This window comes from Harmonia axyridis, chromosome X (assembly GCF_914767665.1).
Source record: "Harmonia axyridis chromosome X, icHarAxyr1.1, whole genome shotgun sequence".
Lineage (NCBI taxonomy): Eukaryota > Metazoa > Arthropoda > Insecta > Coleoptera > Coccinellidae > Harmonia > Harmonia axyridis.
Genome location: NC_059508.1, coordinates 9956332 through 9972311, shown reverse-complemented (window position 1 = coordinate 9972311; position 15980 = coordinate 9956332). Strand labels below are relative to the sequence as shown.

Here is a 15980-nt window from a genome sequence, read left to right as displayed (position 1 = left end):
CGGCTTTATAGCCGAATTGCATAAGCAATATATGGTGGATGCGCTATATTTAAACGCATCCACCCGGAAGACTTATGGTATAATTAGTAATATTTTGGTTGCTAAAATCTGTGGGCTGTAGAATAGTTATTCATAGATGGCTGAGAATTTGCGGTTGTAGAAAAACTGCTTTCAAGATTGTTAATTGTAAGAAATAAAATCGGGTGGAAAATTCTATATTCAACTCGAATTCATTGGTTTTGGAAAGAAGCTCTTTAGTTGCATTGGATATCAATTTTAATGTACATCAATCATAAGATGCAACAAACATTGAGAACAAAAATGAATTCTAGTTTGTTAGTTTCTCTAAAAAAAAGAGCCAGAATGTGGTATATATCAGATTTGGTCTATCTCCTCTTGTTTAAAAGTTGTAGTGCTAAAACATCGAAATTTGCACACACTTTACTCTTAATGCCTTTTGTATATCATTCATTAAAAAAAATCATACAAAGATTACACTAAATTCATTAAAAAATGTCACACACACTGTGATAGAAAAACTAAAATGCACAATTTACAATTATACATCTTCCGATATATCTCTGTCATTGCCTATACCTTGAAATTGGGACCTAACTCTGACAAATTGAAGCTAAACGAAATCACATTGGAATTTCATATTAGTAGAACATTCTCTTTGATACGAGTAATATTAAATATTCTGCGAATTTGACATTCACGTTTCTTTTTGCATAGCTGAGTTTGTTTCGAAAATATTCCTTTTATTAGAGGACATGAGCGCATTCAATTAAGAAGCATTTAATTTCAATTCATAGAGTAATTAAAATCAAATTAATTCACAGAAAAATGTTGTACAAATATGTTTCGAACTGATTTTGTTTCGAGACATATAAAACAATGAAGTCTGTCCTTTGTGGGTACCTACATTCAGTATTCAGAATTTCATAAGCAATATATAGTGGATGCGCTATATTTAAACGCATCCGCCCAGAAGACTTGTGGTATAATTAGTAATACTTTGGTGGCTAAAATCTGAGAGTTGTAAAATAGTTATTCATAGATGGCTGAAAATTTGCGGTTATAGAAAAACTGCTTTCAAGATTGTTAATTGTAAGTAATGAAAATCGGGTGGAAAATTCTATATTCAACTCGAATTCTTTGTTTTTGGGAAGAAGCTAATTAGTTGCATTGGATTTCAATTTGAATGTACATCAATCATAAGATGCAACAAACATTGAAAAAAAAACAATTTACCAAGAAAAAAATAAACTTTTTACCAACCAAATATTTAAATGTAAAAATGTTATTCCATTAATTTCCATGAAGTGAATATTTCTATTCAGCAGATTGAAGAAGATTGTTTTGCAATGCAACATCTCATAGCAAAAGTACCTACAGTTGTTTATTGTTTTAATGAAAATAATCTTGATGGATATGTTGTACCACTTGTCAACACTTTGAGTGGAATTTAGTTTATATACTAACATGTTTATGGATTGAATTTCCTTCATCATCAGAAGTAGGCATCCTTTCTCCAGATTTTTTAAGGGTAATTAATATGCTGAATTAAGAAGGCAAAATAACAAAATAGGGAATTTATTCTGACAACAATTGATTTATTAAAATTAAATAAAAATGGTTGAATTCAATTAATAGGATTCATATTAGGATTATATTCCACAACAACACTTTTGGACATCAAGTCATACCCTGTACGATTATATCGAAAGACATACATGGTGAAACATATTGGTAACAAAAATGCAATAAACAAATTTTTCAAAACAGCTCTCGTAAGGGCATTTTGATATCCAAGACAAGAACCAGGACTCACTCGCACTTTATTTTCGAAGCGGCCAGGTGCAGGAACAATGTTGTCAACTTGTATCACCATCAAACCCATGTAACGTTTGCCTGGAGTTGCACAAGGCCGACCTTTCAACCAATATACCTGTAAATAAAATAGGGAAGAAAATTTGCATTTGCGCTATTAATATCTTACCTCATAGCAACAAACAACACATCGATGCAAGAGTTCTAAACCCAATGTCTCCACATACATTTGCATTGCCATCCTTGGATTTTGTAAATATTTTTCAATTGTGGCCAAGCCAAAATTTTCAACAGTTCTGCAACAGCAGCATAAATTATTATATGTTATAGTGATCAATGGTAATTCTTACACAAAATTGAAGGTTTCTACGGCAGCAAATGTCAAAATTAGTTTTATCACAAAAAGTATGAAAAAATCTAAAATTTCTGCTACAAATCTTTTCCACATAGGAGGAATTACAAATTCGTAGGTTGCAGGAGCAAAAACTGTAAAAATGTTATTCACACATCCTTCATGAATTTTTATAGTATGAATAACTCACTTGGATTCCTTTGGCCACTTTGAGGCCTTTGTTGTAGTGTCGACCTGAATGGCTCAGAATTTTCATTTGCAGGTGAAGGTGCGATTTCGTTCGCTAAGCCTGCACATAGGAAATAGTGTCTAGAATATTCTCCCCATGATCTAGCGTTATCTAACCATTGCTTCAAGCTACTAATGTACTCTTCACGAGTAATTTCGCGGTTGGATTCCTCCATCCTAATATTTGTATATTACCTACTTTGAGGAAAAAATCATATCAATATTCCATACTTGAATAATAGTTTGAAACTCTCTCCTTACAATACTGACGTAAAACTGTCAATTGGGAGAAGTTTCACTAGATGTAAAATGTAAATAAATAAATATTACTTGCTAGCCACTCTATGGTCTGTTAAGGTGAGCAGCTGATGGCGGGAAAATAAATGGTAAATGAAGGAGTAATTTTTTTTTTAATTACATTTTCCAAATGAAAAAATATTATATTATCGATTCTAGATTTAGGTTATTGGCATGCTATAATTATTACATTTGAGTGAACATTTTTCGATGTCAGAACATCGATAAATGGAAAAGCTAGAGAAACGCCAGGACGTTTCTCTGGTTGAATACCCTGGGAAATTTATTTTCATTCTATAAAACAGGTTCGTGTCTCTTTCGGTTGATATCGGTTTTTGCGTGGTTGTCAGACTTAATCGATAGCGCCTAATCCTACGTATCACAGTGTAAATTGTTAAAAATGTAAGTATCTAAAATAATTTTATTTGAAGAAACTATGAGTTTGAAATTATAAAGTGGGTAATCCTATGCCTTAGAGATTTGGAAGAGTCAGGATAAATCACTAAACACACAAGTATTTTTCAAATTCAATTTTATTCAATGCAAAATTGTTTTCTGAATTATAATGAGTCAAATCGACAGATTTTTATGCTTTGCGTTCAATTAATTGATTCAATTAGCTATCAAAAAATTTTACAATAAATTCACCAAATTCATACTTTTCTAAATAACACTGAAAACAAGACGAGTTTCGGACTTTGTTGAGCAAAAAAGTCCATCGGTTTTTGAGAAACCTGCATATTTTCTCATTCGTTCATATATATTACATCCTCTCATTATAATTGCCTTTTCTTCTAGGTTTTTCAGTTATTTTATTATCATTTATTGAACACCGATTCGATATAACGATATTTCAAAATTTACCGGACTATTCAGGATTGTTATATTTTTTTAAACGGCAACAGTGGAAAAGAGGGGGGAGGTCATTTAATTAATCGTTTTGTTCGTTACTGGTTGCATTTCTGTTGAGTTGAGTTGTAGGATTGTTGGAACTCGAGTGTGTGTACATCTGCCAAGAGATTAATGGTGTTTAGAAAAACAATCTTTTGTTGGTACAGTTCATATTGTTATTTGCAGTAGAGAACATCAAGAAGAGCCAATCCTATTTGCATTATCTGGAGAGGAAAGAGCATGTCATTTGATTCTTAGGTCAAAAAACGGTTAAGAATTTTGACTGCTAACCGCCAATATGGCGGAATCTACACGAACACCAAATTTTCGGGGAAGGTGTGTTTCTAATGCTGAGTAAGTTTACTGACAGTTTTATTTACAACTGTGGAGATCTATAAAACATTAAGTTCAACTTGAAAATGGTTATATATAGCGTCATTGCTTCATAAGTTGAAAATGATGGGGGGGAAATGACCTGTCTTGAACAATACTCAAGAAATAGGTCTCTGCTTGCAATGCAAAACAGCAATATGAGCTTTCAAAATGTGTAATTGGGACTTCACGTGAATTTAATGTGAAGGTCAGATTTTCACTTCTTCGCCACATTGTTCAATTTGAGTAGAGATTACATTTTTTCATATGATCTACCGAATTATGTTTATTTGCATATGTCACTTCAACAGGATTCAAAATAATAGTTCTTAATAGCAATTTGGTATGCTTTTACCAATTTTCTGCAGCCTGTATTAACTTTTTCTATAAATTCTGTTCTTATTATTGTGTGGTCTTGAAAACCAGCATTTCTAACTAGAAACTTAATTAAATATCTGACACACTTGATTATGTTATTATTCTAATTAAAATTATAATTTTTATTGCTGCTTTCATCCTCCCACATTCCAATAGACGAATGGTTTTTATTCAAATTTAATAATAAAATGCTACTACATTTGTTCGATGTTAGGGTATATGGCACAGTATTTAGTTATTCGATTGAAAAGAAAAATTATCAGTCCCTTCTTCATGTTGACAATCGTATTCAGTTTTTTTCGCGAGATTTTTATTATCTATTTGACAGTGCATTCATTGACGAATTATTTGATTAATATAATAAACAATTTCAATGGATGTTACAGTAATAAAGAACACTTTCAGATAAGATACCTATTCGTGACTAAGCCAAGAACAGTTTATATTGTTTACGAATATATTTATATTTCATTCAAGTATTCAATTTGCTTTGGCTCACTTTTACCCCTCAAACAACATTGATTAAATTATTCCTAATTTTTTTCACTCACTTTAAATGGATTTGCTCTTGAAGTATCCCTGAACAGCTTCAGACAGCAACAAAATATTTTTTTTTATTATTTATTAAAGAATTCAATTATTTTTTGTGGATTTCATTGGACTAAAAGTAATTGTAACAAATAATTTAGATGAAAATTTTCATTCACATTCAATAACCTCTATGACAAATTATTTTGCATAGGTCTATTTCATTGGTGACATTTTTCAAGCTTTCGTAGTATCTTAATTGAAACATAATTTATCTAATGAAAATAATTCTTTATTTTTCTACTAATGGAAATAAGTATTTTGGTTGTGTCAAAATTTATCCAACATTGTTTGTAATTGAATGTTTTGATGTTCTTGAGTGTTTTGATGTTCTTGAATGTTTTGATGTTCTTAAATGTTTTGATGTTCTTGAATGTTAATGTTAAATTTGTATATCTTTTTGTATTTGATCTTTGTTATATTCATTCTGTAGAGAAAGATATAAGATGTTTAAATTGTAATTGAAACAATTAAGAAAATCACTCTTTCTCAAAACATGAAAATTTTTCAAAATTGATATTTTAATCACGATAATTCGTTTTTGGACGTCCAAAATTCATTTCAATAAGAGGAAATATTTAAAAAAAATTATCTGCAGTACTGAAGTTTTGGATATGTGTGGTATATATATTCATTACAAAGCTATGCTTATGTTGGAATTACGAACTTTTGGACCCCTGTCTGCTGTTCTGAATTTTGAAGGGTGAAAGCCAAAGATTCATGAGGATAACCTTATTCACTATGTTCTCTATCATCATCAAACGATTTTTTTGAAAATTTTCATTTATTTTTTCAAATAGACAATATTTTATTTGCTTTTTTTTTAATATTTTTAGAGACCAGATTTTATTTTTAAATTGCATTTTTTTTTAATATTTTTAGAGACAACCATAGGGATGCTGTGAAGTACTCCAGTAATCGTGAGCAGAGCCAGGCTGGCAACAGCCGTTCTCGTAATACTAGGACATGTCGTTTCTTTTTACGAGGTAACTGTACACGATCTGAGTGTCATTTCAGTCATGATGTACCTGCAACATCAAACAGGCATAGTCCCATACGTAATTCCAATTCTGCTCGAAGAACAAATACAAAGAGTAATACTACCAGTTCTGGGTTAGATTTATATTGATTATCATCGTTCCATATTTTTTATATTAGGATTACTCTTTCAGCCACAACCAACCTTCAACTTCGAGCCAATCTTCTTCATTCGCCTTGCATGAGCCCTCAAATGCAAGTGCTGATGAAGACAATCCAGGATCCATGAATTCTCTTTCAGATGATGGCTCAAGCCCAAGGTCAGTCCCTTTTTCTGTCTCAATTTCTCATATTTTCTTGTCATCTCACAATAAGTTTTTTCTCTTCAAATTTTCTTAGCCCATTTTTACGTAACATGCCTTTTTATCAATTTTTTTTTGTATAGTTTCATAATTGAATTAAATCCAAATAAGACTATAACTAGGCTTTGTCACAACTTTATATGGAGAATTTTTAATTCAAAAATATTCATTTCACTATCATTCTACCAATATGAGGTTATTTTGAGTTTTTCAATTATGTTCAACGTATGTTACAGATTAATACTCTTGAATCCAAGAAGTAAATTTAGTTGAATGAGTATTTAATCAACAAGAGCTTTACTAGAAAAAACTATACAGGTTGTTTCATTGGGAAACGGAAATACTTCACAAGGCGGTTCTGGAGATACCCCATTTATTGGGTCTTACTGTCTTTGTAGCCGAGATACACAGGGTGTTTCATGAATTTTGCCCGTTTCTTTTTGAGGCCATATCAAACGAATCACCCGGTATATTTTTTTTATATTTGGCAAATATGTTCCTAATTGAGAGCCCAAACGTATCATGCAATAACCGCCTTGAAAATCCAGGTCCGGGTTAACAAAAAATTATGAATCGTTTGAATCCTCGAAACAACACCATGTACATCGGAATTTTGAAAATCTGTTTTAATATTTGGAAACACCATTAAAAACTAAACTGAGACGTGTACTTCAAATTTTCGCGCAGACAGTTTTACTGCACAAATTTTCAACGTAATAGTGAAGTTTTTAAGAACTTGCATACCTGAAAGTGGTTTGAAGTGACTTTTAACAATGAATTATCAAAAATATTGAATCCACAATTATTTCAACATTACTTTGTAATTCATTTTTACATTTGTTTTCCTTTTTATAGCTGTATACTATTTCAGTTTCTACTTACTGAGAATTGAGTTGCATTAGGGTGATGTCGTATATTTTGAAACAATTATGAACAAAAAAACATAATAACAAAATAATTACAAAAACGGCGCGAAATGTCCTCCATTTTGATCTGAACATTTACTTGCTTGTTTCAGAATATCTCGAACTGCTTTCCGAATCACTTTTCATTTTCTGGCTTGACTCTCCTATTTTTATGATATGATTTATCACTAAAAATTACTTTAAACCACTTCCAGCAGACCAAATTCTTTAAAACTTCACGTTTACGTTAAAAATTTGTGCAGTAATGAGAAACAAAGAGAGAATAACTCAAAAATAAAATTGAAATGGTATACAGCTTCAAAAAGGAAAACCAATGTGAAAATTGATTACAAGGTTATGTTGAAATAATTATGGATTCAATATTTTCGATAATTCATCGTGAAAAGTCGCTTTAAACTTAAAACCACTTTCAGGTATCCGTTCTTAAAAACTTCACTCTTACGTTGAAAATTTGAGCAGCAAAACTGTCTGCGCGAAAATTTGAAGTACACGTCTCAGTTTAGTTTTTAGTGGTGTTTCCGAATATGAAAATAGATTTTCAAAATTCCGATGTACAGGGTGTTGTTTCGAGGTTTCAAACGATTCATAATTTTTTGTTAACCTGGACCTGGATTTTCAAGTCGGTTATTGCATGATACGCTTGGACTCTCAATTAGGACTGTAATAAACCCCTTCTTTTGGGGTATATGTGTCAATGGAAGAGCTGCTTTCCACCGACTATGAAAAAAAAAAGATGTTATTATAATATTCCTCAGAATGAGGATTATTGTGGGGTTTCGGCCCCCTCGCTCTAGGGACAGGTCTTTTTGTTGATTTTCTTTCTTGGGGACAAAATTTTTTTTTCCAGGTTAATAAAAAAAAATCAATTAATTCTTTAAAATTAAATATATTTTCTATATATCGAAATTTTTAATATTCTTAAAATCTTAATTGTTTGCATTCTGGTGCAGCACCCATTTTCCTTACGTCTTGTTCTTTGGAAATTATTCTTCTATAATTGAATCCTTTGATTTTTAGTCTTTCAAGAGCATGGTATTTGAACCAAATTTCCGCTAATTATAGTATTTTCTTGAAAAACTGTAAATAGAATACAAATAAATTTTCAATTACCCAGAATTGAAATAATTCAAATTACTCAATATGTCTAAATATCAGGAGGGATGAAAATAGTTTTGCTCTGATGAATATGTGGGTGAAGTTTTGAGAATAAGCAAAAAGACTACTTGACAAGGTTGCAAGAAGAATTGATAAATGGAATGAGAAGGTTCAACTTTTTGGTTTAGATTATTTTTATTGTATAGTTGTTGGTTAAAGTTGGATTAGCTATCATCTTATCTATATCACAGACGTTAAATTTCGTTTCGGAATAGTATATTCTGGAACAAGTTGCAGAATGGCTCCTATTCCAACACGAATGCGAAATTCGAAAACGAGCGACGAAGGAGCGAGTTTCTGAACGAGAGTTTTTGAATGAGTGTTGGAATTGCCTTCTGCAACGAGTATTCTACGATATTTTCTTTATTTCAGTCAATTTTTATGAAATATTGTCGAAATTCAATGAAATATTCAGATTAAACATCCTAGTGACATTTGTATTGTATCTTGGCAGTTGGTGTGACTGTTGCGAAAATTGACAGATTACGGAATATGAATTAGAATCGTACGTTTCAAATTTTTAAATTATTTATAATTACGCATTAAATTAGTGAATTATTTCTGCCGAAACCGATTTGACACCAACAGAATTAAGAGAAATCGCGAATAACGTCGTAAATCATTTCACTTTATCCAAATTATATCATATTGACAATGGACTAGTTTTCAATTTTTTTGTTAAGGATTAATTCTGAAAATTTAAGTGAAATGAAACAAAAATGTGTAAGAATCATTGAAATATCTCTAGAAATGAAAAAGTTATGGGACTTTGAAGTTGCGCTTGGAAGAATAATTTCATAGTACGCAGCGTCTAGTGTGTGACGTCACGCCACTTACACGAGGCGACTGGTATTCGCAGAGTGCTTACGAATTCATTGGTGTACAATCACTTGTGCCGTTCGTGTCGTGTTTTGTTCGTTACACGATGGCTGAAATGAAAAAAAAATTCTACAAATATTGTATTGTACCTATGGGTGCAAGCACGACAATTTAAAACCCCAATAAATTGTTTTTTCATGTACCAAATGACATGAATCAAAGGAAGAAGTGGTGCAAATTAATGAGGCGTGACATAATTGCACCTAAAACTACTTCATAATATGTGTGTATACGGGCAGTAAACATTACTTTTTTCTCTTATTACTTTTTACTCCTCTCATAAATATGCTTTGCCATTGATAATGGATAGACTTCAACAACCAGTACTCAACTACAAACTGTTTATGAAACGTTTTTTAAATAAATCATCGTTATAAGTTGAACCATGATGAAGCAAACTCAAAAGTAGATACTTACTTGAAAAGTTTAGCTCCTTTTATTTCAGCACTGACATAAGATGGATTTGAAGCAAAAAACTCCATCAATGCGAATATATCTCTTTTAGGCAAATTGTCACTTTGTCCTTCCACGAAGCCTTCTTCCATTATGGTGACATAAAAACAAAACTCGAGTTGAAACTACACTGTACAACTACAAACGGCGCGAGAGCCTTGGCGCGGCTAAGCATTTAAACGTAATTTATTGGGTAGCGATCACAAGCAAGTGCCGTGACGTCACAGACCAAAGACGTTCCGCGCTAAAATACGTAAATTTAAATAATCTATTTCTCAGTCATTTATTGATGGATTTTCAAAAATTTTTCACTGATTTATCAGTTTTGCTCTATATTTTAATTCTATCGTGTCAAATATAGTATTATCAACATCACTAAACTAGTCCATTGATGTGTGTTGAATTTTGACAGGATTGGAAGTCTGTGTAGACAACCACAAAACGAAAAATTTAACTGAAAACAATGCTGTAATGAGTACATTACAGCACTGTTTTCAGAACTGTAATGAACTCATTACGATACTGAAATAGAGAAACGATATTTTCATCTTCGAAAACAAGAAGTTAGGATCTGTAAACTCTTCGTTTTTGAAGATGAAAACTTCGCTGTCGAAACGTAGTTTAACGTATATTTGCGAATATGAGGGTACTAACTTAAACTTGAGTCCACTGTGAAATGGAAAAATGTTATATTGCTTCTGGTTGTTGATGGTTGTTGGCGTATTTGGTTGCTAAGAAGTTTTCATTTATTGAAAAACTTTCATTGATTCTAAATTACGTGGATTCATTCCGTCATTATAAAAGATGATTTAATTTTGGATTGCTTCCCTCCTGATGAAGGATTTGATGGTTAGGTTTTTTTGTGAAAGGGGGGGTGTAGTTGGACAACTGCCCCATACTTTCAAAACATTTGAGATAGTATGGATGGTAGATGTTCTTGATTTGGGAGAATATTGGGCCATATAAAATTTTCTTTGACACCAAATTTTGTTGATGAGTGAAGGTCTATAATATTACCTTCATTAATATTGGCATTATAGGACATACAAGAAAGAATTCACAGCATTTCTTTACAATAAAACAAGAAAACCGATAAGTTGTAACAAATGTGGTTGGATGATAATGCTAAAATGACCTGTTCATAATTTGGTGAAATTTGAACATAAAATAGTAACCTGTTGGACTAATATTCATTCATCATCCATCAATGTTGGAGTCAACAGGATAGGATTCTTGATGTTAATAAGCCAGAGTGTCTGGTTTTCATTTCAGCGTGGCCCTCTCTTCAATGCCAGTAATTGGTCATTTTGTTTGTTGTTTCCAGATTTGAGGAGGCCAGTTGTGTGGCTCAGGAGACCAGCTTTTCTATATCTAATAAAGATTGGGTGAATGCACCCGAATTTGTGCCATCACAACCAAAACAACCAAAAAGTTACGCTCAGGCAGTTAATCCAATGGATGACACTCCTGAATTTATTAATCTCAGCCAGCAGAGCTTGTGCCCGTACGTTTCTAAAGAAGGTTTTTGCAGATATCCACCTGGGGCATGCAGCAATTTACATGGAGACATGTGTGACATGTGCGGCAAAGCTGTCATGCATCCCTTTAATGAGGAACAACGTAAGGGCCATCATCAGGTATGACGATTAATCATTCAAGTTTTAAAAGCTAACCATAGTTCCTGAAAACTGCCAAGTTTGTATAATTTATTTTATAGAAGCTATTGATATTCTTCCAACAGTCCAAAATTCAAAAAGAAGTTACGAATTGGCAAGTTTTTGAATGAACTAGTGTTACAATGGGCCTTCTGTATAAGTATTTATACATTATTCTCTCTAATTCACTGGATTTTTATTGAAGTTAATAAAATATTTCCATAATTATCTTTTGGTGATTTTTGGATTGAAAAATGTTTGGCAGAACTGGTTTTTGTATCACAAATTTCACAGGAAATAGATAAATCCGTTACAGGAGAGTTTGGATTACCAACATATAATAATGCAATATAACCATTAAGTATGAGTGGAACTGAGATATTCCCGCACGTTTTTGTTATTTCAAGATATTGCAGAATGAACGGATTTGCCACAGAATTAGAGAAAGCTAGTTTTAATTTTTATCTCACTTGGTAAAGATCTTGATTTTTGAAGCGATCTAGTTTGTTGAATATTTATTTATAGCTTGATGATCTTCAGTTTATCAAGTTTTAATATGTGGCAGATTAAATTTCAACTATTTTCTATTGTTGCAGGAGTGTGTAGAGCAGCACGAGAAAGATATGGAATTGTCCTTTGCTTTGGCTCGCTCTAAAGAAAAGTCTTGCGGAGTATGTTTTGAGGTTATAATGGAGAAAGCTGTTGGAGAACAAAGATTTGGAATATTGCCGAATTGTAATCATTGCTTCTGTCTTACTTGCATCAGAAAATGGAGACAGGCAAGACAATTCGAAAACAAAATAATCAGGTATGAACAATTTGAGTTTTTATATTTTGTATTTATCTAAGGATAATGTAGAAAAAAAAGGGATATGTTTGTTAGGATGTTTCACAAAAAAATTGTATTTATTATAACCTGATGAGAAATGTACAGGAAGGGGCGGACTTACAATGACTATAGTAAGAAAGTAGCGCCTCACGTGTGGCCATCAGCGAAATGATTAACTTGATATTTCACAAAAAAATTGTATTTATTATAACCTGATGAGAAATATACAGGAAGGGGCGGACTTACAATGACTATAGTAGGAAAGTAGCGCCTCATGTGTGGCCATCAGAGAAATGATTAACTTTTAGAATTTTCTCTTTGCTGAGTTTTTCCTTAAAGAGAGTGTGCACCCTGAAGGTTTATATTGGGTATGGTCCGTATATCGCCGAGAATTTTAGAGCAGTTTTCAATGTTTTAGGTAACCTGCTTCGTAATTACAGACTGCTTGACACTTGTCAATGCTCAATTAAATTTTTCATTGAAAGAATTTTGGAGGTTATAAATGGTTGATCTCTTTTAATTTGTGAATAACTAATACTTAATGGCTCTGAAGGGTATTTGTTTCATAATTAAAATAATATAATCTATAATATAATGTAATGTAATATATATATAATATAATGAAAGTTTTTGAGTGTTAGATGTCATGGAGAATATTCATAAACAATAATCTGAAAATTAAAATGACAACTGCCAACCGGAGTGGGCGTGGTTACCGAACCTAACCAAAATAAAAGTACGGTTGCTCTGGTGACAGATAACTCACCGAAGTTTGAAGAAATAGTCACCAGTTTTTGAGGAATTTGACATATACGGACCACCAACTTACTAACCATACTAACTAAGGTGATATACGGACCATACCCATTGTTTTCTATCCAACTTGTGAGAAATCTTTGGATGATATAATTGTTTTTTTTTTTTTTTGTGCAGGGCATGTCCGGAGTGCAGAATCACGTCTGATTTCGTCTGCCCAAGTATGTATTGGGTTGATACAAAAGAAGATAAAGATAAACTGATCGACGATTATAAGAGAGCTTTGGCAAAGAAAGACTGCAAATACTTTAAAAAGGGTTCTGGAAAATGCCCCTTTGGAAATAAATGCTTCTATTTGCACGCTTTTCCTGATGGCACTAAGTGTGATGTTGGACCACCACCTCGTCAAAGAAGACGTCGTAATTATGATCACAGTGATTTTGATGTTTTACAAGTGAGTTTGTTTATATTGTGTGACATCATCCATCATTTCAGACCAGAATTGTTAATTCAATTTTCTTTACAGCATGTCATCCTGTGGGACTTCCTGGATGATAGGGCCAATCCTTGGCAGAGTCTGGCTGATGATCTAGAAGATCTCGTCTCTTTCTTCTCCGATTCAGATGATTCTGATTGGTCAGAGTATGATTTTTTTTATGATTATCCGTAAATTGATCTTCAGAATTCTTGGGTTGATGTTATTTCCTCCTCAAAAATATGGGTTTAGACGTAGAAAACTTGTATAAAATATATGTTGTTCTTTAATTACATATTCTCATTGTTTCGATTGTTTGTCAAACCAGTATTTATTTCCCATATAGCTCTTGGTATCTAATTGTCATAAAATATGCTTGAACTTCTTAGTGTCTTTGTTCCCTTGGCTCTTACTAATCTTTATTTGGTCATTTTAAGGTGCTAAGGTCATTTCAAGATGTTGAAATGTTGTAGTTTATTATTATTTAACGCGCTTGTTAGACTTCAAATTATCATACAAATTGCAAAACAAAAATATTGATGATTGAATGCTAAGGGCCAGTGAATTTTCCCTTTTTTTTGAAAATCAATTGATTCAATCCTCATCTATGCTAGTTTTAAAAGATTTCTTCATATATCGAAGAGGGGTTTTAAAATATTTATTACATATTTTCTTTATGTTTTTTTTTTTCATTATATTGAATAAAATCTAACAATGTACCTAGTAACTCCCTATATTTTTTTTGTAGTCAACTATAGTTGATGATCCATAAACGCTTGTTTTTATCATGCATAGATTTGGAAGATTGATTGTGATTGAAACTTGGTATTCTGTGATAAACTTAAACTGAGAGATAATTTATTAAAAGTGTTTTCTACAATACAATTCGATTTTTCTCCATTTTGTGAAAATAAAAAAAATATTTATTATGGGTTTCTTGAAATATCTACCAAGTTTGTTATTCCAGTGTAGTTTAAATATTTAAAATTCGGTTACATTACCATGAAAATTTGCTGTGATCTTGGAGTGATAGAAAATTAACTTGTAAAGTGCTGCAATTTGAATGAAATTTATATATGTACTGTGTCAGCATGAAATATCACTGTGCTAATTTGGTAAATGTTGAATATATGTTACATATATTTATATGTGTCATTCAAAACTGTTATAAATGTTGAGAAATTTCTGTTTAGATTCCTAAAGCACAACATCCTTGATATGAATTTGTTGCTTGCAAACTTTGTCCCAACAGGTCTTAGTGGAAAATGGTACATTTGAAATTGTTTCGAAATTTTTCCTCCCAAACTAACGGTTGGTTTTATGAAATATGTTGAAATTATAATTTTCCATCTTGGACCATGTTAAGTTTTTTTGTGCCAAACACAGCATTGCATTGTACTATTTTAGCTTTTAAACTGAGAATTGAATGGAGTTGCAAAAAAGAACAATTCAATTATTATTAACTGGAAATATAGTAGTTGAAGAAACCGAAATGTCAATTTTTCCCTTTTTTCTGAATCTTGCATGTTAGAATGTGTTTAATTGAATTTGTGTTCGAAAGAACTGCAAAAAAATTCTTCATAAGAATATTGGATATTTATTGTAATTTTTATTTATTTACTGTAGCTATTTCATCACTTCTCTGGGTTTGAATTTGTTAATTGCTTATGCTAAAATTGAATTCTTTAGTCTATAACATTTATACATTAAATTGCATTAATTTCTTATTCTTCTCAACTGCAATGATTTGTTCTTGATGGAGGAGGTATTGATGGAATTGTCGAAGAGTTCTTAAAATTTTAGTATTGAACATTGAACCTGAATCTGAATATAGATATATAAATAATCCAAAAAGGCTGTAGAAAAAAAATATTTTTCTGTTTACGTTCATTATAAGTCATTTAAATTAGTTTAGCATACGCTTTTTGTACTATATGTATTATAAAAATGTGCCTGATAGGTTTGGGACTGGGGCTTTTGTAACAATAATAATAAACATACGCAACACTGTACCATCACACTGTATGTATTTTATTGTGGTTCCAACAATCCTGTCACCTGAGGCAGCCAACCAGTGCCCTTTGTTAAGTTGATTTTCTTCTTTTTTACACTGTACTTACACAGTAAACTTGAATGTTTTCCTCTATACTTCATTTCCCTTGTATGTGTTTTGTTGTTCGTTTTATGGAAATATTCTCATTAAACGTTTGTCAATAAATTTATTGTTTTGAATGATAAAACGAAAATGTGCTGGTAAAGCACGTTTTTCCTTTGATCATGCACAGTTTCTTGAACCTGAATAGGCTATTTGACAATATGCACATGAATTCTTCAGTTCTCGTAATGAGCTTATTACATATTTAATAACATTTCCCTTTAAAGTTACACTAAATTTACACTATAGAAATCTGTTTGAGGTTTGAATTTAATATTTTTTCAAGTATCCTAAGTTTTCAGTTTTCCAAATTGAAAATGAATCTACTCAAACTCTAAATAAATGATATTCTTATTGTACGAAATTCATCATCTACATGCCTACTAGCAAAATTAGGGGCATGGACAAATCTCAACGA

At 31.8% G+C, this 15980-nt stretch overlaps 2 protein-coding genes across 6 annotated transcripts; one reads left to right on the top strand and one right to left on the bottom strand.

Annotated features, from left to right (window-relative positions):
* Window positions 1-1580: 1580 nt before the first annotated feature.
* LOC123685708 (protein FAM8A1) lies at window positions 1581-2720 on the bottom strand. Its single transcript, XM_045625530.1, has 4 exons — window positions 2376-2720; window positions 2184-2319; window positions 2003-2129; window positions 1581-1951 (listed from the first exon to the last, which is right to left on the bottom strand). The coding sequence occupies exons 1-4, from the start codon at window positions 2587-2589 to the stop codon at window positions 1646-1648; spliced, it is 783 nt and encodes a 260-aa protein (XP_045481486.1). The 5' UTR covers window positions 2590-2720; the 3' UTR covers window positions 1581-1645.
* A 938-nt stretch (window positions 2721-3658) lies between these two features.
* Window positions 3659-15625, top strand: LOC123685680 (probable E3 ubiquitin-protein ligase makorin-1). 5 transcript variants are annotated; one of them, XM_045625477.1, is made up of 7 exons: window positions 3659-3937; window positions 5822-6052; window positions 6112-6237; window positions 11017-11329; window positions 11944-12155; window positions 13110-13386; window positions 13459-15625. In XM_045625477.1, exons 1-7 carry the CDS (start codon window positions 3900-3902, stop codon window positions 13600-13602), a joined length of 1341 nt encoding a protein of 446 aa, XP_045481433.1. In that variant the 5' UTR covers window positions 3659-3899; the 3' UTR covers window positions 13603-15625. The 5 variants fall into 5 exon arrangements, with proteins under 5 accessions (XP_045481433.1, XP_045481434.1, XP_045481431.1 ...); XM_045625478.1 differs by having other exon boundaries at window positions 3659-3955; window positions 11224-11329; XM_045625475.1 differs by having other exon boundaries at window positions 3659-3955.
* The last annotated feature ends 355 nt before the right edge of the window (window positions 15626-15980 follow it).